Source organism: Phascolarctos cinereus, unplaced genomic scaffold, assembly GCF_003287225.1.
Source record: "Phascolarctos cinereus isolate Bilbo 61053 unplaced genomic scaffold, phaCin_HiC Scaffold_3;HRSCAF=262, whole genome shotgun sequence".
Lineage (NCBI taxonomy): Eukaryota > Metazoa > Chordata > Mammalia > Diprotodontia > Phascolarctidae > Phascolarctos > Phascolarctos cinereus.
In genome coordinates, this window is record NW_027555736.1 from 71,036,417 (window position 1) to 71,058,059 (window position 21,643).

The following is a 21,643-nucleotide window of genomic DNA, read 5'->3' on the forward strand; positions in this document are numbered from 1 at the left end:
AAACTTTACAGATAACACAAGACAACTGTGGTGGTTATGCTTTTAATGAGGATCATCAGCAACTGTATAAAATGCATTACTGCAAACGGTGTTTTACAGACTGAATAGTATATCGTCAAGAGAGGAATAAATGAGTAACAGTAAAGTCTACAAAGTTTCTAAGAGCCTAAGATATTAAGTTAATTTAAAGGATCTAGAATCAGCTGGGTGGGACTATGTAACATTTGTAGAGATGCTGATACACATCTAGACATAGAACAAAATTATTTCTAGTGGAGTGGTCCAGAGCACTCTCAGGAAGCTTGTGACCCTCCTAGAGGTCCCCTAACCCAGTTGGAGGCTAAGGATTTCCAAAAATTAAAATTCGAAGAGGGAAGAAAGACTTTGTAAGTTCCCTATTGAGAGAATGTAAAAATAGCAAATCTTTGTTCTTAATAAGGACAATGTTTTTGAGCTTGACTTAAGGACATTCAAGGGAATGTTTCACAAATTTTTTTATAAATAAATGCTCCAAGGCACAAGTAGTCAAGACAATCTACTAAGATGTTTTATGGACTTAAACCAAAATTATCTTTGTATCCTATATGTTATGACAGCTAGCACTTATGACAGCTAGCATTTCATTTGCTCGTAGTTGAAATGGTCGTGTCTACTATAGTGCTGCAGTACGAGATCTTCCTATTACACAGGATGCACCAACAATCCCTTTGGATAGTTCAAGTATAATGGAACCACAGCAAGCCAAATACTGAGTACACTTGTCTTTTCATTCTACTAATCAACCAATTTTGACAGTTTGGCTATTAAAATACTTTCAACTCCAAGGAAAATCACACAATGAGATGCAATTTATTGCATTACATACTATCCACAATATGCATTGTGCTCTATCTTGACAAATGAATAAAATAACAGGGCATTAAGATAACCAGACAGCCCAGTAACCTGCAGAGAAGATTTCCAATTTTTCCCAACAGGAAAAAAACTTGAGCAGAGCTAACAATGAGGCTAAAAAAGCAGACATTCTACTTTTTAGTTTCTGGACTAATGAGTTTACCCTTTAAAAAGTGAGACACTTCAATATACTGGTAAATTTAGTTTATACATGGAATATAATAGTAAAACTACATACCAGAAAAATAATCATTGATGACCACTAAGACAGGATCCAGAGCGAGAAAAATAATTAGACAAAATCTGCAGAAAGGGCAATACTTTTAGTTAAGAAAGCTGCACTTGGATGTTAAGAAAAAGTGACTTCATTTGGAAATTTCATTGTATGCTTCCCAAGACAATCCAAATGGCAGATGCAGAGGTCTTTGTAAAGGGTAGGCACCCTGATGCAGCGCTTACTAGTTAAAAATGTGTGTACTCTTCACAAGTGGGCTTTCCTTTTTAGTTTAACTCAGTAATATGTTATTGTTTAATCTCACTAGTTCAAAATTTGGCATAAAAGAAACACAACACAGTACTAGTAAGTTCCAGAAACACAATGATTCAGCAAGCTGCAGTCAGCTGGTTCATGGATGTGCGATGATCAGCAGGAAGATTCCTTGGTTTCTAAATGTTTCCTCATATCTGGGGAGGGGACAGGTTTACGGGGAAGGAGAAATAGTTCAAATTACTCAGACTTGACTCATATGGTTACTTTATCACATACTTTTTCTCATACTACTATTATAGCAGATAGCTAATGTCTTCTTAAATGCTGCTGTACACATCCTTTGAACCCTCTGTATGATAGGTCCATTCCCAAAGCCCAGGAAAGATAACTGAATTGCCCAAGGTAACAGAAGTCTAAAAACATGACTCATAGTAGCAAAAGTCACAAACTGAAGGCATTCCCCACCAACACCCAAAAAAAAAAATCTATAACCTCTACAATGTTTCTAAAAACACTGTTGGATTAGATGACCACCGAGGGTCCCCCTTCCAGCTCTAAATCTAAAAGCTTATGAAACTAATCAGGTCCACTTTACCAAACACTACAACAGAACTGTCACCTATCAGAGGCTCAGTGCCTGCAGTCAGGAAGACAGGAGTTCAAATACAGCCTCAGACACTAGCTGTGTGACCCTGGACTAGTCACTTCAATCTGTTTGCCTGGGTTTCCTCATCTGTCAAATGAGCCGGAGAAGGAAATGGCAAACCACTCCAGTATCTCTGCCAAGAAAACCCCAAATGAGGTCACAAAGAAATGGGCACAGCTGAACAACAACCTAATCAGAGGGATGGATTGTGAGACTGCTCTGGGTAGAGTTCAGTCTGTTCCTGTGGTTAAGCAAATTTAAGTCTTAACAGGATTAACAGATTAAATCTGACGATGTTTTCAACAAATGATAAAGTGTCAGCAAATAGGATTATATCTAAATTAAAAGTTAAAATACTTTTGAGTGACAGAGATCTCCCTACAGGTAATTAAGCCATCCTGAAAGATCATCCTGACAAAGAGTTTGTTAGCTATTCATGTCGTAAAAGTGAGTGAGTGAACATAAAATCATAACAATTTATCTTTGGTTCTTTGGAATGACTGCAAATAAACACTTAGAGCAAGCTGATTTATCAGCTCGCAGTTTTCAGCCATTGATGGTAACATTCACATCTGAGGAGACCTACCTGGACAGGGGTTCGATACAACCACTTGTCTTTATCAACTTTAAGCTGCATACAGGTAAAAAGATCACAAACTGCGGGCAAGCCATAACGGTCCTGGGGAAAGGCATGTTCTTCGTGAAGGGGTGAATTAAGGAATGCTTCCTGTACGAATAAGAGAGGTTAATATTCAACGACTGAGAAATGGAAGGCTGAAATAAACTCTCGATTACTTGTTCTGTTCAGGTAAGCCAAATTAATGGGTGTCCAACCAATCTTTTTTTCTATCAGAAATAACAATTAACAAAATGAACTGGCTTTATTTATCCCACCCATTTTAGAATGTGCAGAGTTCTCAAGGGAAGGGAAATAGCTGCCAAATGAGAAAAGAGAAACCAGAGAATAATCTAAATCAAAGTAATACCAGTAGTTACTAGTCCATTAGCAATATGCCACACTTGTTAGCTAGATGTGTGACTGATAAAGAGCAAATCACAGAATCCTGATCCTTAGTTTCATATGTAAAATGAATTATAAGATTTGTACAATTCAGCTTACAGGCTGCCAAACTGAAGAGCTTTATAAGTCCTTAAAGTGATATGAAAATGTCAATTACTACTCAATACCCTCACTTACTGTAAAACTGGTATAAAAAACACAAAGTTCTAAATGCATGGATAAAAGAGTGTCTCTGACCATTCTATCAGAGTTTATCAAAGCCCATGCTCACCTGGGCCTTCTTTCGAAGTAACCACTTATCTTCTCCAGGCGGCTGGCTAGAACTTCCCGTACTCTTTGAAGGCAATATCCAATCAGCTGCATTAATTGGATGATGCCAAATGGTCATGGAGTTAGGACGCATTTGTTTGGTTGGTGACAACCCCTCCTGACTAGCTTTGTCATCTGGACTGGTTGTTTCTCGTGCTCTTACTGCTTTGGGTTTTGTTTTGGCAAGCCAATCTGACAAGGGGCTGTCCAGCAAAATTTTGAGAGGTTCGGGAATTGTACAAGGAGTTGGCTTTGGTGTCTTAGCCTGTTCCTCTGCCTCTTCCCTAGAGGGACACAGCCACATATTCAAGGAAGGTTTCAGCTTCAATAGCTCAGGTTTCAGAAGTGGTAGCTGGTCCACCAGGACACCATTTTTATCTTTCCCTTCCTTCTTGAGGAGCCACTTACACAAGGCCTCCTTCTCACACTGGTCTTCACACACACACTCTGAAAAGCTGGTGCAGGGCTCATTAGCTTTGCACACCTCCTCAACTTTAAAGGGAACTTGATGATGCTGGACAATCCAATTTTCACTTGGTGTGGGGGAAGGGGGCAATGGCCTCTTTCCTTCCAGGTGCTCATTCAGGCACTTCAGATTTCCCAAATTTTCAATCTCTACACCTTTGGGCTGGTTGCCCTGACAATTGGTGCAGGAACCAGGCTTGAGAAGCCAATCATTTGCATTATAATCTTCCTTGAAAAGTTGGAAAAGCTTTGACTTCTCATCTCTTTCCAAGTTGCCATTCTGAGGCTCAGGAGAGGTAACCAGCCAATCAGAAAGATCCATTTCTTCTTCAGGGAGCTCTAGGCTAGCCCCTTTTTCTATTTCTGTAGAGAAGGGGCTATTCCACTTTGGGGGGCTCCTTTTCTCAGAAATATCTTGCTTGTGGAGCCAGTTTTCCAAGCCCTTGAAGTTGCCCCAGATGTTACTGATATTAAAATTGCAGATCTGGGAGGGAGCCTATCCAAAAAGCACAATGTTAACATTTCTTGCTACAATTAGCACAATTCTTAGTTTTATGTACATCACAAAAAGGATGTTAAACTGTTTACAATTACCCATCATCTCTAAATTACCTGAAGACCACTGTTTTAACACAGTATTTGTTCTGATCTTCAATTAGTATTTAAAGCATATTCCAACCTCATCACCCTCTACAACAGTTCACCACTAAATTTATTCTATTCAGCACAATTAATCAAAAAAAAGTAATTACATACACATACATACACACAAGTACCTGGCTGTTTGTCAAAGTTTGCTTTTTGTTAAGCCAGTCCTGGGGGTTGGTGCTGGGTACATAAGGAGACAGATGAGTTGAGGCTGGTTTGCTTCTAAGGAGCCAATCACAAAGTGGGATAAATGAAGGGCGGAATGATGGTTTCTGCCAATCAGATGACACCACTGCTTAATTATATTCATTAGGCCATTCCCACTTCATGCAACAGATACAGCTTGGCACAGTAGAAAATGAGTTAGAAGTAAAGAGGCCTAGGTCTTTCACTAGGAAATGACAGGGCCTTCGGGAACACAAGCTTCCCTGGAGGGTTTGGTCCAGAGTCTTCCAGCTCTATGCTTTTATGGTAAATATAGCAGAAAAGTAAGTTGAAGCCAGATTGCAGAAGGCTTAAAATACCAAGTTAAGCAAGTTGTATTTTATACTAGAAATAATAGGAACCTTAGAAAATTTTATAAGCATGGGAATGACATGGCCAGAATTGGACCTCACAATCATTTTGGCAGCTGTGTTTAAGATGAAGACTAATTAGAAAGTTATTATAGTCCAGGCAAGAGATTATGAGAACCTGAACTAAAATAGTGGTTGTGTGGAAATAAGAGGAAAAGACATAAAAAATGTGATGGGGGAGAGGGAAGAGTTAAGGGTATGAACCTAAGTGACTGGGGAGGGGAAAAAGAGAATAATCATTTATACAGCATCTACTAGGTAGGTGCCAGACATTGGGCTAAGTGCTTTACAAATATTATCTTATTTGATCCTGACAACAACCCTATGAGGTGGGTGCTGTTGTCCCCATTTTGGAGTGGAGGAAAGTAAGGCAAATGGATGAAATCTGTTTATATGACCCAGGGTCATACGGCTAGTAAATGCCAAAGACTAAATGTGAACTCGGGTCTTCCTGACTCCAGTCCCAGTGCTCCTCTCCACTGTGCCACCTAGGAGAGGCAGATGTGTTTATACTGGAAGGGGGGAGTGATGACTTTGAGGTGATGATGGCCTGAACTAGGTGATGGGGCAATATTTAGCTCCATCAACCAAAATATCAAACAGTACAACAGTCATTATTAAGTATGTGCCAACTCCTGTTTGGTGGAAAAAAGCTTCGCTAGCTCTGGAAACATCCAACAAACTGACATAACTGAAATCCCACAAGCGAGTTTGGACTCAAACTAAAATCTAAGCTTAAGCAACCAATTCAGATACAGGAACAGCTGCACACTTACCTGCTCCTGCTTGGCAACAGACGCCTTTCTCTCTACAGGTGGCCCAGGACTGGGTGAAGCAGCACAAGGCATCAAGTGCTCAGGGATTTGCTTAAAGGGAAACAGTCATCCCTTTTATCACACCACAAAATTTCAAATTCTGAAATCCCGTCAAATCATATGGTAACCCCTCCCCCCATCCTTTTCATTCTGTTTGCTAGATTTTCGTCATTTGGAGGGTTTTTGTTGTTGACTATGATTTTGTTTGTGCTTTCTTTGGTTCTGGTTCTTGTTTAAATACTTGTAATATATATTGATGGAAGTCATTTATCAATTGAAAGTAAAAAGAAAAATACCAGTGTTAAAAGTAAAGCAAACCCAAAGACAATAAAACTAAGTATTTCACTTGAAATGGAAACGAAACACAACATGGGCTCTTGTAGTCCTGCCACAAAGAGGCCTCTGACCTTGGACAAGTCACCTCCCCTCACCAGCCCATTTGCTCATCCCTAAAATGAAGTCAGGTAAGAGTTCTCTTAGGGTCCCTTCCCATTTTCATGATCTATAAATTTCCAATATAATTCAGGTACAATTCTCAAAATTAATTAAGTTATATACACAGCCTACTTCAGCAAGACAAGCCCCACTGTCTACTGGTAGAAGCATAAAACTCTCATTCTTAGCAGCAAATTCCTTTGTGCCAAAATGTATGTCTAATTCTTAATAAAATATCATTATTTCAGACCTTAAATAGAAAGAGATAGTGTCATATGAAGAGCAAAAATCTAAAAGCTAAGTCACATGAGTAACAGCATAACTGTATTTTAAGAATCTACTTCAATAAGGTAAAATAAGTGATCCCTAAACTTTTCACTTATTTGGAATTTTGGTACAATATAACTAACTAGAATAAATCGAATTTAAAAAGAGGAACAACACTAAAGCTATTAACAAAACAGCAGCTTGAACAAACCTATATACCATTAGGCACACCAACTAGGGAAGAACCCAGAAACAGCTCACATGCTCTTATCACAAACATTAAAGGCACTCACCATGGTTTTGAGAGAGCCAAATGTAGTGATGTTCTGACGCAGAGAAGCTGTATCAGCTTCAAACAGCAGGACAGTTGAATCTTCAGGTTTGAGGGTCAAGCTACCCAGCCTAGAAGCAAACTTTTCTTTTTTAATCGTTAAGAACTAGAAAAACTTTCCCATGACTTCCAGACCATTCATTTCCACTTTAAAAAAATTTTTAAGCTACCTTTTAACTCATAATATAATCTTGTACTTAAAAAAGAAAAACCAAAAGGTAAGAAGGAAGACATGACTGTTAATATACTACCAGCAGTCACGTGGAATATGCTGAGCAGAAAAATCTCAACTACATGAAGTTAAAAAAATTAAGACAAAGCAATGGCTAAAAACTTCTTTTTTCTAACATACACTTAAGTAAAAAACAGAACAATTCAGGGCATTCAAAGGTTATTTACCTCTCCAGGCACACAGAAACTTGATTGGCTAGATCTTTACTACGGGTACATTCCAACTGGTGAATAAGACAATTGAACTGTCCCAGGAGCTATAAGAAAAGTACAGCCACACGACTTTAATCCTACTAAAGATATATTATGTATCCAAGGAAAAAAATCAAATTTAAGTTTCAACCTGTATTTGAGATCTATTGATATACAGCTACATATGCATACATCATGGAAATAAATATTCATATATAAGTATTTTACAATAGGGAGAATTATAAGGCAGTGTATAGTGGCATAAATAAGAGTAAGGAGACCTGGATTCTAGACCCAGCTCTGCTACAAACTGTGTGACCTTGGGCTCACTGATTCACTTTTATCAGCTTTGGTTTCCACATTTAAAAAAAAAAAAAGAAAGAAAATTGGACTACATGATCCCCCAGTTCCTTTTCAGTTCTAACAATCTATGATTATAAATAAGAGTTATGACCCCATCTTACCCAGTAGAGTTGCTGGGCTTGCTGCTGAAGTGTTTCTTCTTTAAGTTGATAGATGAGATCTACCTGCTCATACAGCCACACCTCACGGCTGCGCAGACATTCTAGATGACGGCTTATGCAGCTGTGAATCTGAGCTTTAACCTAAGAGATAGAAATGAGTTCTATTAGACTTCATACAGCAACAATTCTGGTTCAAACTGAATTTCATCTAAATACCAGAACAAAGCCTTTATAATTTAAGTTTTCAGGGACATGATTAGCTCCTAAAACTTTACCAGTATTGCCCCTAAAAGGTTTATATTTAGTTTTGCAAATTTAAAAAAAAAATACCTCAGAGTCAATAGTGAATGAAAAGTCAATAAAAGGACTCTCTTACAATAGTAACCCAATAATAATTATCATATCTAAGTAATTTTAGGCATTATAATTACAATTACCCATAGAATAAGTCATGATCTAGCAGTTATCTCACTACCAATACCCACAAAAGAAGGAGACATTCAGAGTAATACCTGTTTAATCGGACATGCTACTACATGTCAACATCTGAAAATGATTGATATGACAGTCTAAACAAGATTAATGTAAAATGCCTCAAGAAAATTATATGAGCAGTGATTCAAAGAGGTCTAAATTTGAAATTCCAAGATAGACAAAAACTAAATACTTTTATATCATGTTAGTCTATATGGATGTTGCCATTTTTCAAACACATTTTGCTATATAACCAAGTTACACTTCAAAATCCTTAGGACTTTGAAATCAACTAATTCTGCCACTCACTACATTAGGTCGATGAGAGATGTATTTCAATAACCCAGATTTCTACAAGAGGCAGTGTAGAGGATTATAAAAACGTGACATAAAAATTATATAGGTAGGATGGTATATGAAAATGTGTCTTTTATAAACGAATTCAATACTTTTCTTCTTTCCTTTAGAAGTCCTATGTTCAGTAGGACGCATTCTTTGACTTGTCTTTTGTTATGTTCCACAGTACAGAAACACTGTAGATCTACTCAATAAATGCTACTTAAGATGAACTAAATTTCTGTAGGGAAAGTGGACTCTAGTGCCCCCTGGAACTAAATTTGTCAAGACAGCTAAACAGAATTAAGAATATAGAACAAAGGTGATACAGTGTAACTAAGTAATCCATATAAGGAACCCTATAAACTTGGCTTCTTAGTCACTAACATGATGCTCAACTGTACTGATATCCCAGACTAAGAAGGATACATTCACAAACTTCATACTTCTCTCAAGTTGTCTTTAATGTACTGTTCAGCCTTGAGAACACCACCAATGGCATGTTCCAACTCCTTCCTGGCTTCACAGCACCTGGACAGGGGCTCTTTACTGCTGGAACTGTCGCTCTGGTCCTGTGTTATATTCATGATGAACCTTATCCTTTAAAAAAAAAATAAAGCACAATAATAGTAAGGTGAACATTAATGCTTCTCCCTAAATGTACCATTTTAGACACCTCAACTATCAAAGACTTACTGTTTTGCCATTTCCCATCTAGCTATCAAATTCTATAAATGTTTGTTATACCTCATGTCAATGGACATTTGGGGAAAGTATAAGTTATGATTTCCCTGAATCTACAGAGCAACTTTTCTCAAAATTCAAACAATTTCACATATTAATTCTAGTACAATATATTTACGGTCTTATGTGGGACCATATATGTGGTTCCAATTTTGTAAATTCAAACATTTATTAAATACCTACTAATAAAGTGTAGGGCACTGGAGACACAAAAATGAAAACTGATGATCCATGTCCTCAAGGAATTTAAAATCTACTAGGAAGGAGTCATCATGCACCAGAAGCAGAATAACACAGGCAGAGTGTATTAAAGGCAGAGCAACAAGAAACAAAGACAAAGTGACACAAAAAGGTATTAATAAAGTTGAAATTTCAAAATTCAGGTTTAAAAAAAGTAAAATGTAGAGGAGACAAATGATGGAAGGCTTTTTTTTTAAGTCAGCCTAAGGAATTTGTATTTTATCCTAGACACAATAGCAGGAGCATAAATGAACTAGAATAAAGCACTGTGAATGGAGAAGACAGCAAAGACATACTGTGAAGAAGTTTCATATGCAATCTTTCTGTTGTTCTTTGTATACTGAAATAGTTGTCTGCTGACGATTAAGTTTATAATAAAAAAATTTTTTAAAGATACTGTGAAGATGGAATCAGCAAAACCTGGCAACTCTAGGCTCTGAGAAGGCTGGATTAGAATATCAAGTTTTAAAATTCTACCAACTAAAAATTCTATGATTCCAAAAAAGCTGTTAGGATGCCTTGCAGGGTAAGCCCAACTGTCATCTTACAAATGAGCTATAAAAATGATTACATAATCTAGCAAGACAACTTGTTACAAGACCACTTTGGGGCCACAGGAAGCTGATTCTCTGTATATGAAGCTAGAAGGAGTTATGTAAGTTTAAGGAACACAGTATGCGCATAAAAACAAATCACTCTAAATTAAACCAAGTAAGTTGAGACTTAAAAGAAATACCATATCTAAAATATACCAATGTAAATTATATCACATGACTAGGAGAGTCCAAATTAAATTCAGGTTGCTGACTTGGACTAACACCAAAATTTCCCTTGTGTGAGCCTTAGTTTAAATAGGATAGATTTCCATCCAGTCCTAGAAATGGTGAAACAACAAATATTCATAGTCTAACCTTCACTTTTTTTTTCATTATTTAAATATTTTACCATGTAGGTGGTCAGTATTAATTTTTTTCTTCATTCTATGTTGGAACCATATGATCTTGAAGCCAAAATGTGGGCACTATACAATCACAGGATTAAAAAATAAGAACGAACACAGACAAAACAAAACATTTCTTTTATCTACAAAGACTTAAAAATTGGGGGCTTTTGATTTGATTCAAAAGTCTCTAGAAATAAGGTCTTCAAACAGGTCTTATCTCATTTTTAACTCCCTGGGCATAATTAGACTCAGTTCAGAGGACTATCCGAAGGTTTGAAAGCCACTTGGGTGCAATCCTGAAAAAAATTATACTTCAATAATTGTTTTTTTAAACAAAGAGTGATATTTAAATGTTTTATAAAAGGATTTCCAAATTAGAACATCCCTCTTTGGCCACTCACTATTCCTGATATGTATTGTCTCCAACGTTAGAATATAAACTCTTTGAGAGTAAGGGCAGTCTTTGCTTTTTTGTTTCTATCTCCAGTGCTGAGCATACAGCATTTTTAATTTATTCTAGCAAAGGCCCACGCTCTTAAAAAATGCCAATTAACAAATACTAGAATGTATGCTGGGAATACTTTCAACAGAGATGCAAATGCTCTGAAAGAAATCTTTGAGTGGTTCATCCAGAGAAAAAGTAACCCAGCTCTAGATTTGTTTTGAGCAATCCCTTTTATCCCACAGAAAAAAGTTCTAAGATAGCAATTCTGGAAAAGGTACTATAAATTGCAATCTGATTTTCCCTACAGAAATCATGATAAATAGGAGGTTACATTCCAGACCCCAGGGCCTAGAGAAGGAAAAAAGGTCAACTTTCTCTTTCCATTCCAGATTTACAAATTTGCATCTCCACCACTATTTTAAAATAAATGTTTAAGTCAGTTTCAAAACCTCCCAGGCTGTTATATTTCTGTCTGCACCTTTGCGGGTTAAAGAGAACAAAGTACAATTCAACAAGCATTTACTGAGCACTTGCTACATGCACAGCACCAAAAGAAGTACTAGGAAATCAAAGATGAAAAAACAGAGCTCCTCTCCTCAGGGACTTACAATGTAAAGAGGAAATGTACCATTACAGACAACAGGTATGACATACCATAGAGTAATGGAGTAAAGAACAAAGTAGTTGTAATGAAGATAAAAATGCTCCAGGGAAATTTGATGAAGGAACGATCACACTGAACTATAACATTAGGAAACACTTTATCAAGTATAGCTTCATCAAGACTGTAAAAGATTTTAACAGGCAAATGAGAAGGGAATACATCCTGTGGAAACAGGGGAGTGTAAGCCACGAGAAAAAGCTTGGATGGAACACAGAGTGCGTTTAAAGGGAACAGACTGTGGAAGGTCTTAAATGCCAGGCTAAGGAGTTTGCCTTTTATACTCTTCAGCAATAATGAAATAGGGAAGGTTTGCAGGCACGTGAATTAGGGTTAGGGTTAGGGTTATCCAGAGAGAACTAAGAAGCATGCCTTGTTAATACGTAAGGAAGGGAGAGGCAAGGAAATTTGTTAAGGTCATCACAACAGTATATGTTAAGTTAACATGTCTAATTGCTGTTTCAAGTATTATGGAGGTAAGATCAAAAGGATTTGGTAAGTAAATAGAAGCAAAATAAGAAAATTAATTGACACTGTTCAGGTTTTTCCAAACAACTCTGACACCATTTATGACTAACTTAAAGAACATTTTTCACAACTTCACTTAGAGTTAGAAGGTAGTGAAAGGAAACACAATTGCACTACAGATCAAAGGATTTAAAACTCTGATCCTTCCTTTAGACATAAAGGTTTTGAAAATTACTTCATGCCCTATACTTCCCCACCCAGAAGTGAGAAATGTATGAAAAACATTTGGATAAATTCAATGAAGCATGTCCATATAAATCCACTTTAGGAAGGAAAAATAACAGATTTATTCTCAATGACACAGAGAAGCCTTTTCTCCCCACAGAGAAACTTCCACTTGCAATACATTGGTAGAATTTATTTTTTTAAAACACATCTGAAAGGAAATGAAACTCAGCTGAAAGAGTGCAAAGATCATTAGAGCTTTTTATTTGTAATGTTTTGGGAAAAGCAATCGACCTGAGTTCTACTTCCAGCTTTATGGTTAACTGGGCAACATTGAACAAGCCATTTAAGACCCTACCACCCCAGTTTTCTCACGTGTAAAATGGTAACAATATCCATCCATATCAGATTGTGATATAATACTGCTCAGATGAGCATTTTACTGCATATGAAGTTCTTGAGATTAGGGATTGTTTCATTCTTCATGGTACCAACAGCACCTAGTACGGTGCCTGGCACATAGCAGGCACCTGATAAATGCTTACTGATCGAGGTCACATCCAGGAATGGGACAGTGAACATAGGAAAAGCTTAAGTAAAAAAGACCCTGAACTATTCAAATGAGCTAAACATAAAGCCTTTGGTAAACCTTAATGCCTATAAAAACTTGAGTGACTATTATTATTCAAGCTGCAGGTTTTTTCCCAAAGCATTGACTGCTACTCTGAGTACCAATGGGTACTGAGCTGTTGAAGAGAAAGGAGATTTCCAAGTAGCAGTTTGCTGCTCCGTTGCTGATTCCATGTATATTGCTCCCTGGTGGACTAATTACTGGCAGGGAGAGATGGAGTTAAAAGCAGATCACACCCATCAGAGTTTCATTTGGACTAAGAAGCTCAGGTTAAAATAAAAATGACTCCAGAAAGAATTATGCCTATTCACTCACTCCTTGGCAAGAATTAACTTTACTACTAAAGATTTTCAGTCCGATCCTCATCATATTTCAGTTTTTTAAATCCTGGTGACATCAAGGTCAGAAGTATAAGCTGGATCAAAAATCATCATTTGATACTTATCACTCTTTCCCAAAGAAAAAATTCAAACCATTTTAAAAATTATCCATTTAATGACCAATAACCATAATTTTTCAGGTGTATCATTCCTATACAATCTTTTCAAAACTCCTTTAGAAAATAGTCCTGCTAATAACGATATGTTTAGGCTGATAAGAATGTAGTTAGAGACAAGATTACCGAACAGGAAATCTAAGGGGGCTTTTTGTCTCAAGTCTGCCCCTAATTAGCCAAAAGACATTGTGCAAATTATTTAGGGAGAGTCCTATTTCTTCACATGTGAAATGAGAGGGCTGGATTAGAAGAGAGGTTTTCAACCTGGGGTCCATGAACCCCTACTTCAGTAGACTTGTGAATGTGTGGGTTTGTTTTGTTCTGTCTTTACCATTTTGATGATTGTCAGTCAATATAATTGGTTTCTTTATTTTGGTAAAAATAAAATCAAAACTGGTTATTTTATGCACTTAAAAACAGTATTCTAAAAAAAGGGTGCATAGGTGTTAACAGACTGCCAAAAAGGTTGATAACAGAAAAAATGTTAAGAACTCCCGAGAATCTCTCACACTCTTTAAAGACGCCCAGATCTCAAGTTATCTGATTTCAAATATTAAAAAAAGAAACTATGAGTTTTCTTAGTATCTTAATCCACTTTTGCAAGCATTTGAACACCTTCTGTAGGATAAATATATACTTGAAATTTTAAAAACCTTAATGCCAATTGTTAATGTAAATCCGATTTTCCTGATTTATTAAATAATATTTGGTTAGCAGTACAAATACTTCAGCTCAACAAAGACAGGTCAGTTTTTAGAACTATTGTTGAATTTAGTATGTACTTTTAAAAAAACATAATGAGATTTCTGGATTTATATGAAAATGTTCATACTTCCTGGTGTTATCAAGTTCAAAATAAAAAAATTTTAAACAAATATTTCAGTTGCAAAACTGGAAAATAACAATCATTAGATTTCTTTAAATGTTTAAAATTTTAAATTTACCTTGAAAAGGTTCTTTTTTACTTGAGGTTTTCTTCCAACTGTTTGATCTTCTGAAAAGAAAAAAGTGCACAATATATTAAATCACTACTACCCTTTTCAATTATTTAAAAACCAGTTCCCTTAGATCACCACAGGCAATCAATATGGATTACATATGTACAGTACAAGTAAATATGCATATATTGGTGCTAGACTTACATGGGTAGGTCAAGCACTTCAAACTCTCAAACCTGAAGACTGAAAATCGACCGCAAAGTTTTGCTGCCCTGTGCCACGTAATGCTTTTCCATTTCAGGTCACAAACTGATTCATTCAACTTTCTAGGTTTCCAAGGCCACTTTCTAGTAGTATCGCAGGCTTACGAAAAATTCCCTTCTGCCCCCATTTCGTGACACGTCAGTTCACCGCCCCTTCCTATATAAAACGCTCCTCCTCCATTTGACAACCTGCAGCCAGCAGGCGCCACGGCGAAGGCCGCTCCGGGACGACCGCACAGAAAACCCGCAAACGCCATTTAAAGTCCTGGCTTCGGTGTCTCTCCATCCACTGACCCAGTAACACAGACCCATCCCACTCATTCTCCTCCCCCGGACCCCCCCGCTCCTTGCTGCCCGCTGGGGTGTCCCAGTGCAGACCGCGGGCATACCGTTCGTGGCTGACCGCCGCCGAGCGCGCCGGGCAACCCTCCGGGCCAGACGAAGCCGGGGAAACAAAGCCTGCAGCAGCCAATTTAGCAGTTGCGGCTACGGGGCGAAAATTTATCCCGGGGCTAAGTCAGCATTCTGCCCCGCCCCTCTCTGTCACCTGACCCCTGCGTCAGCAGGCCGCCACTGCCGGGGCTGCAGCTCGCACGTCCGCAGGGGCGCAAGGGACTGGGGGGCCCCCCGCAGGGCGAGGCCGCCTCGCAAGCCCTGCCGGGTAAAGGCGGCGCAGGCCCGAGCACGGGCCGGGCATGCGGGGCACGGGGGAGGGGGGGGAGGCGCGCCCTTGGGCCCTTCCCGGAGCACCGACGGGCGGCCTGTCATGCTCGGCTGCTCAGCGGGGCCGAGGCCAGGGCGCGCTGGCGACAGCCCCCCGAATCCGTCCCCTCTCCGAAGCTCCAGTGCCCCCAGCCCCCTCCCCCAACTCAGACGGCACCGAGGTGCCCCAGATGAGGGGGCAGGGGTGCCTCACTGCCCCCGGCCGCAAGCGCACTGTTGGTGTGAAGACCTGGGGACCCCACTTGTAAGAGAAAGGCAGGCACTGGGGACCGCGGGGAAGGGGGGGGCAGACTGGCTCTCTACACGTGTGTGTATAGACGTGCACATACATGTACAGACATATACACATGCGTGCTATACACGCATAGATACATACAGACTAGTGTATATAGATTAAACATATCTAGGTATATATGTGAACGTTTTGTGTATAGCCACACAGATATCTACAGATAATTAATTGTTCGTATCTACACTTTTTTGCATTTCTCTGTATCCCCAGTGCTTAGCACAGTGGCACAAGGTTAAGTGCTTAATAAATGCCAGTTGACTGTCATATGGACTACAGGTTTATTCTGTCCCAAATGTCGGAATGAGGACTAGCAGCCACAGTTGATATAATGGATAAAGCACTGGACTGAAACTCAGGAAAAGTAAATTCTAGTGCCAGCTCTGACAGTATCTCCTCCTACCAAAAATAATGTAAAAACAGTTTCTAGGGACTGATTACAAGGTATACAACCGAAAGTATTTTATTTATAATTTAGTTGGGAATCTAATCAGCTAAATACAAATAATTCAGAATTCACACCAAATTTCTAAATTAAATAGCTTGAAACAAGGCTAGAAAATATTTCATCCTGGCTCTTTCCATGGAAAACTCTCTCATGTTAGGGCTATGGGAATAATGCTTTTTTCTTGAAGGATGTTTATTCTAAACAACAAAGATCTAAGCCCTAACTTAAAATGTGAAAACTGTATCCACTGTAAAAATCCTCCAAAGCCATTCATATAGATATTAAACCTTTCTAAAATAGAGAGCAAAGCCTATTGTTTCTAATTCTTCCTTACAACATCACTAATGTGAAAATGTTTAATAGGAATGTATACGTATAGCCTATATCAAATTGCGCACTGTCTTGAGGAGGGAGAGGGGAAGGGAGGGGGAGAAAAATTTAAAACTCAGCCTATGGAAGTGACTGTTGATAAATCAAAGTAAATTAATAAATTTTAAAAAATAAAATAGAAAGCAAAGAATGAATTCTGGAAATCACTTTGCCTCTAATCATCATGCAGTACCTTTTCTGAGTTTTCTGAGCATTTATTGAGACAACAGATCAAATACTAGTTAAGCAACAGAGTCCAATGTCACATTTACTAGACTGTCAGGCATTTCAAATTCCAGGGATTTTAAGATTAGATAAAAAATTGACCCTGTATGTTGAAGGGGGTGAAGTATCTTTGCCACAATTTTTAAAATAAGATGTATTACAGTGACTCAAACTGAATTAAGTGTTCATTTCATCTAAAAAAGGATGTTAAAATTCATTTAAATTATACAAGTGACTAGGCTGTTCATACCTTGTGAGCCAATGATCCCAAAGCAAGCATATACCTGAAGACAGAATTGAGCAGTCCCTGCCTTCAAGGAGCTTACATTTCATATGGCTAAAATAACATGCACATATATAAAATAAACACAGTCAAAGGGGTGGGAGGACTACCAGCTGATGGGATCAGAGCTGAGCTCTGAAGAGACCTAGGACTTTTTAACAGGTAGGGGTGAGAAGGTAGGATATCCTAAGCAAGGGCAGTCTGTGCAAAGGCCCAGAGATGGAAGATAGAACCTAAGAATATGTGAAGAGGTCTAACACGCAATAGGCCTGCAAAGGGAAGCTGGAACCAAATTACAAAAGGCTCTAAATGCCAAAGAGAGTTTTTATTTGATCCTGCAAGTAACAAAGAGCCACTGGAGCGAGTTGAGCAGAGAAGTGATAGGGGCTTTGAGAAAACCCCTTTGGCAAGTATGTGGAGGACAGACTGAAGAGGGGAAAGACAGGAATCAGGAGACCAATTAGGAGGCTATTAAAATTACCAGGATTCGAGGTAATGAGGTCCAGAACTAGTGATGGCCCTCTATCTGGAAGAGACAAATTCCAGATCTAATGAGGGATGAGCAATTAAGGATGACTCCAAGGTTTCAAACTTAGGTGACTAGAAGGATAGTGGTACATTTGGCAGAAAGAAAAAAGTCTGCAGGAGGGGTGAGTTTTGGGAGGAAGATAATAAGTTGTTTTGGACAAACTGGGTTATATACCATAGCAGAAAAAGAATACACAGATCATGCAGACTGACTGACCCTTCTGGTCTATTAATCTACTTTGTTCCTATGTAATGAAATAAAGATAAAAATTCATTTCAGGAAATCCAATAAAACCCTTCTTTCTGCTTTAAAAATGTGTCTGTGGGTGATTTTATTTCTCTTACATTTACATGGTCATGTATTTCATGTTAATCCTATTTCCCCTAGTCTACTGTAAAAAGGCAATATAATATGTCCTTCACTTCGTTCACTCTAACACACAGTAAATTATGATGATACATATTTTTCCTATTTAAACAATCCATCAAGAAATAGAACCTAGCAGTTCTCAAGTCCCACCAAATCTATATAACTTTTACTGAAGTTGAAACCATCTCCAAGAAGTATAGCACAGGCTTCACTTGGACCTGCTTAATTCAGTGTTTTTAAGACCTGATAAAATTAGCTTTCTAATCTTTTAACAAGAACTGTTGGTTTCAAATTTCTCCTTAACAAATATGAAAAAATTGGCAAGTATATTCCACCAAGAACATGGTCTTAGGAAGACTGCAAATAAAACCATAGAAAGGTTATCTTAACTGGTGTCAAAAAGCTCAGTGCCAGGGATTAACAAAGTTTCTGTGAGTTAAAAGAAAAACATTTAGCATTATTTACAACCAACAATCTTAAACTTTTAAGTTGTATAGAAACTCTAACCTGTCCATAAAAGTTCTGTAAGCATAAAAACAAAAACACAGGCCTGTCTTCGAAGTTAAACAAAACAGCCTTAATATATTTAATAAAAGAAAATACGGCACTATTATTAGAGCGCTCATTTTAAAAATCTATTCCTCCCTTCCCAATTTTAAAATGGCAAAACTTCTAAGGATTTCTTTTCCTCATAAAAATAAGCAACTGTTAAATTGTACCTTCGAAATACCAGATGCCTAGCTATGATGTTAAGATGAAATTCAAAACGTATTGAAGATGAAATCATTAACTGAGTAACAGTCTCTTACTGTAACTAGACAGTAACTAGACAGTTATGCAAAAAGCCCTTTATTTCATCAATATTCACCAGCTTTAACTGCCACTTAATTCAACAGAATAACTGAAATCAGGGATCTAAAAATTTCAAAGCTCAAGGTGGGGAGGTAAAAATAAACTATAAAAATGAACAACCCAGTCAATTAGTTTTTAGCAAAATGTCATCTCCTTAATATTTGATAACTCAGAATAGGCCAGGTTTTAAGGGACTTTAGGTGGGCAGACAAATGAAATACAAAGAACTCTTCCAAAATTAATTCCATTATTTACTAGCCTCTAGTAGATCTGAGTGATTAGATAATTCAAAGACTAACCATGATACTAAAAGATAAATCTCCAGAAATAAAAAGCAACTTAGCTTTAACATTCCATGAGTGCTATAATTATTAGATGTAAATATCATTCCACTCAACAAACATTAATTAGGCATTTACTAGGTTCACAGTGTTATTATAAGAGCTTGGGAAGATACAAAAATAAATAAATATCCCTTATCGACCTTATGTGGGGGGGAGGGTCAGGACGATACAATATACTGCATACTCAAAAGGCTAGAATGCAAAATAAAACATCAATACATAAGAGGTCAAAGTTCTATCTGAAATTTAAAGAAGTAGAGATCACTTCTGATTAGGGAGGGAGGTAAAATTTAGGGGAGATTTGGGTATTCTAAGCATACAAAACTATGTGAACAAAAAAGCATTCGGAGAAAAATGTTTAATTACTTTAAACAGTACAAGAATGTCATAGGATTCATCCAGTTTGACTGGTGTGCAGTGAGTACAAAACTGAGAAGTCCTCTCAGATAAAGCTGGAAAGGTGGAACAGATGGTGGAAGACCTTGAATGACAGACTAAACATGGATTTTATTCATTAACTTGTGAAAGGTGTAGACCAGAAGCCTGACAAGATCAGACCTGTATAAGGACAATTAATATGATCACAGAATTACAGTGCTTTCCCTATTCACTTTCTTCATTATCTAACCTGGCTTAGCTGCTCTCCAAGTTAAAAACAGAAGCTGTTAATCCTGCTAAACTAGGCTTCTAGTCCTAAGCTTGTGAAATAAAAACTATTAGGCAACATCCGGGTAATTTTCAAAGAAAAAGTTTTTGCACTTTTAAAATACATCCTCCCTCATACATATTCAATTAAAGGAGTAAGAACTAGACATGTGATTTTATTGGTACAGGTAACCCTGTTTGCAGGTTGGCACCTTATCTTTAACATATATGACAGAATCAGGACTTGAACCCGGTTCTTCCAGGCTTTAAGGTCAGCACCGTAGCCACTAAGCCATAGCAACCTGTCAATTCGGAAAACTAAGAAGAAAGCCTTATATTGTTAGCTGTACTAATTTAGACAAACAAAAAGGCATAGTTAGCCTAGATGTGAAGGGGGAGATGTGAAGCAGGAAGACTAACTAGGAGGCCATTCCAGTAATGTAGGCGAGAGGCGCCTGAATCAATAGTGGCTGTGTCAGTAAAGAAAAAAGGCCAGACGTAAAAGATTTTGTGAAGGCAGAAATGGCAAGATGGGATAACTTATTGCTTATGTGGGGTCAGGAGCCGAGGATTAGGTTGCGATTACAAGTCTGGCAGACTAGAAAACGGTGGTGCCTTCACAGAAAAAGAGAAGTTCGGAAGAGGTGTGGGTGTAGGGAGAAACAGGGGGTGTCCCAGAAGTCTGAGAGCAGTTTTAATCTTTGATAACTTAAAGCTGCCCTGACTTTTAGAACGTTCTGTATGTATAACGACTGCTCTCATGGACAGGTGAAGTTTGAGGTGTCTCCAAGATCTCCACTTTGAAATGTCCGACAGGTGACGTGAGACCGAAGCTCAGGGCAGTCTCGGCTCGGACATACAGACCATCAAAGCACGGGAGCGAACATCCAAGGACTGACACACACCCCCCACACACACACATCTCTGCTCCAACACTCCCACCCTCCCATACCGAGCTTGGTCATCTCTTCCAGTCTCAGGGCTTTCTCCTCCTTCCCCATTCCCCATTTCTCTCCTGGACACCTGGCGAATTCTACCTGACATCACATGCCTTGGTGTGCAAACGCTACGGGGAAGGGGCCGTGGTCGTGCCGAGCTCTGCACCCTCCCAGCGCGCCTTAGCCCGGTCTTGGGGTCATACGTGACCCACTTCGGCCGTCGCCCCGGGAAGCCAGGCCCAGCTCCCCGACCTCGCGCTGGGGCCACGCCGCCTTCCAGAAGACAGCGGGGCCTGGCCTCGCGGGATTAGGGCTGGGGCCAGCCGGGCCGGAAGCGGCCAAACGTGGGGCTAGGGTGCAGCTCGCAAAGGGAAGGTCAAGGCGGGGAGGAATGGCCGGCCGAGGCCCCTGCCTGTCAGTCGGCCCGTCTCCCTCCAACCCTCCCTCGCCGCCGCCCAAACGCCCCCGCACCAGTGCGGCACCGGTGCAGGGGGAGAGGGGGGTGAGAACCCGGACCGCTCTTACCCGCTCCGGACCCGCTCCTCCCCGGTGCCCACGGCCACTCCCGCACCGTGCGCTGAACCCCTTCGCCGGCCCGCAGCGGACAAGAAGAGGCGAGATTGACAGGAGGCCCGGAGAGCGAATGTCGAGAGATCGGCGTGCTCTGCGTCCCCACCTCCCGGCTGGCTTTACCTACTCTCGCGAGATCTCCGCCCCATGCCGGAGAGAAAGTCTCGACTGCCCTCTACAGGCGGAATGACAGGTCGTGTCCGGGGCGGAGCTCCTTGCCCTTGACTCCCTGGCACGTATCAAATTCACCCAGCCAGAGCGATGCAGCGGCAGCTCGGGCTCCCTCGCCTGCGCCCCATGCAGCATGATGTCTACACCATTGGAGTATATGGGGGGCTCAGGAAGGACTAGCACCTGTGGTGGGAGGGCTTGCTCCGCAACAACCTTTGGTGTCCACCAAACTCTCACCTCT

At 39.3% G+C, this 21,643-nt stretch overlaps 1 protein-coding gene across 3 annotated transcripts; it reads right to left on the minus strand.

The window, feature by feature from the left end:
• Window positions 1-26: 26 nt before the first annotated feature.
• On the minus strand, window positions 27-21,277 carry NCOA4 (nuclear receptor coactivator 4). Of its 3 annotated transcripts, none has more exons than XM_020996786.2 (11): window positions 21,187-21,277; window positions 14,391-14,440; window positions 9,040-9,193; window positions 7,784-7,924; window positions 7,296-7,384; window positions 6,859-6,967; window positions 5,825-5,914; window positions 4,602-4,745; window positions 3,323-4,321; window positions 2,617-2,757; window positions 27-1,578 (listed from the first exon to the last, which is right to left on the minus strand). In XM_020996786.2, exons 3-11 carry the CDS (start codon window positions 9,178-9,180, stop codon window positions 1,573-1,575), a joined length of 1,860 nt encoding a protein of 619 aa, XP_020852445.1. In that variant the 5' UTR covers window positions 9,181-9,193; window positions 14,391-14,440; window positions 21,187-21,277; the 3' UTR covers window positions 27-1,572. The 3 variants fall into 3 exon arrangements, with proteins under 3 accessions (XP_020852445.1, XP_020852446.1, XP_020852447.1); XM_020996787.2 differs by lacking the exon at window positions 21,187-21,277 and adding an exon at window positions 15,037-15,160; XM_020996788.2 differs by lacking the exon at window positions 21,187-21,277 and adding an exon at window positions 14,589-14,709.
• Between the last annotated feature and the right edge of the window lie 366 nt (window positions 21,278-21,643).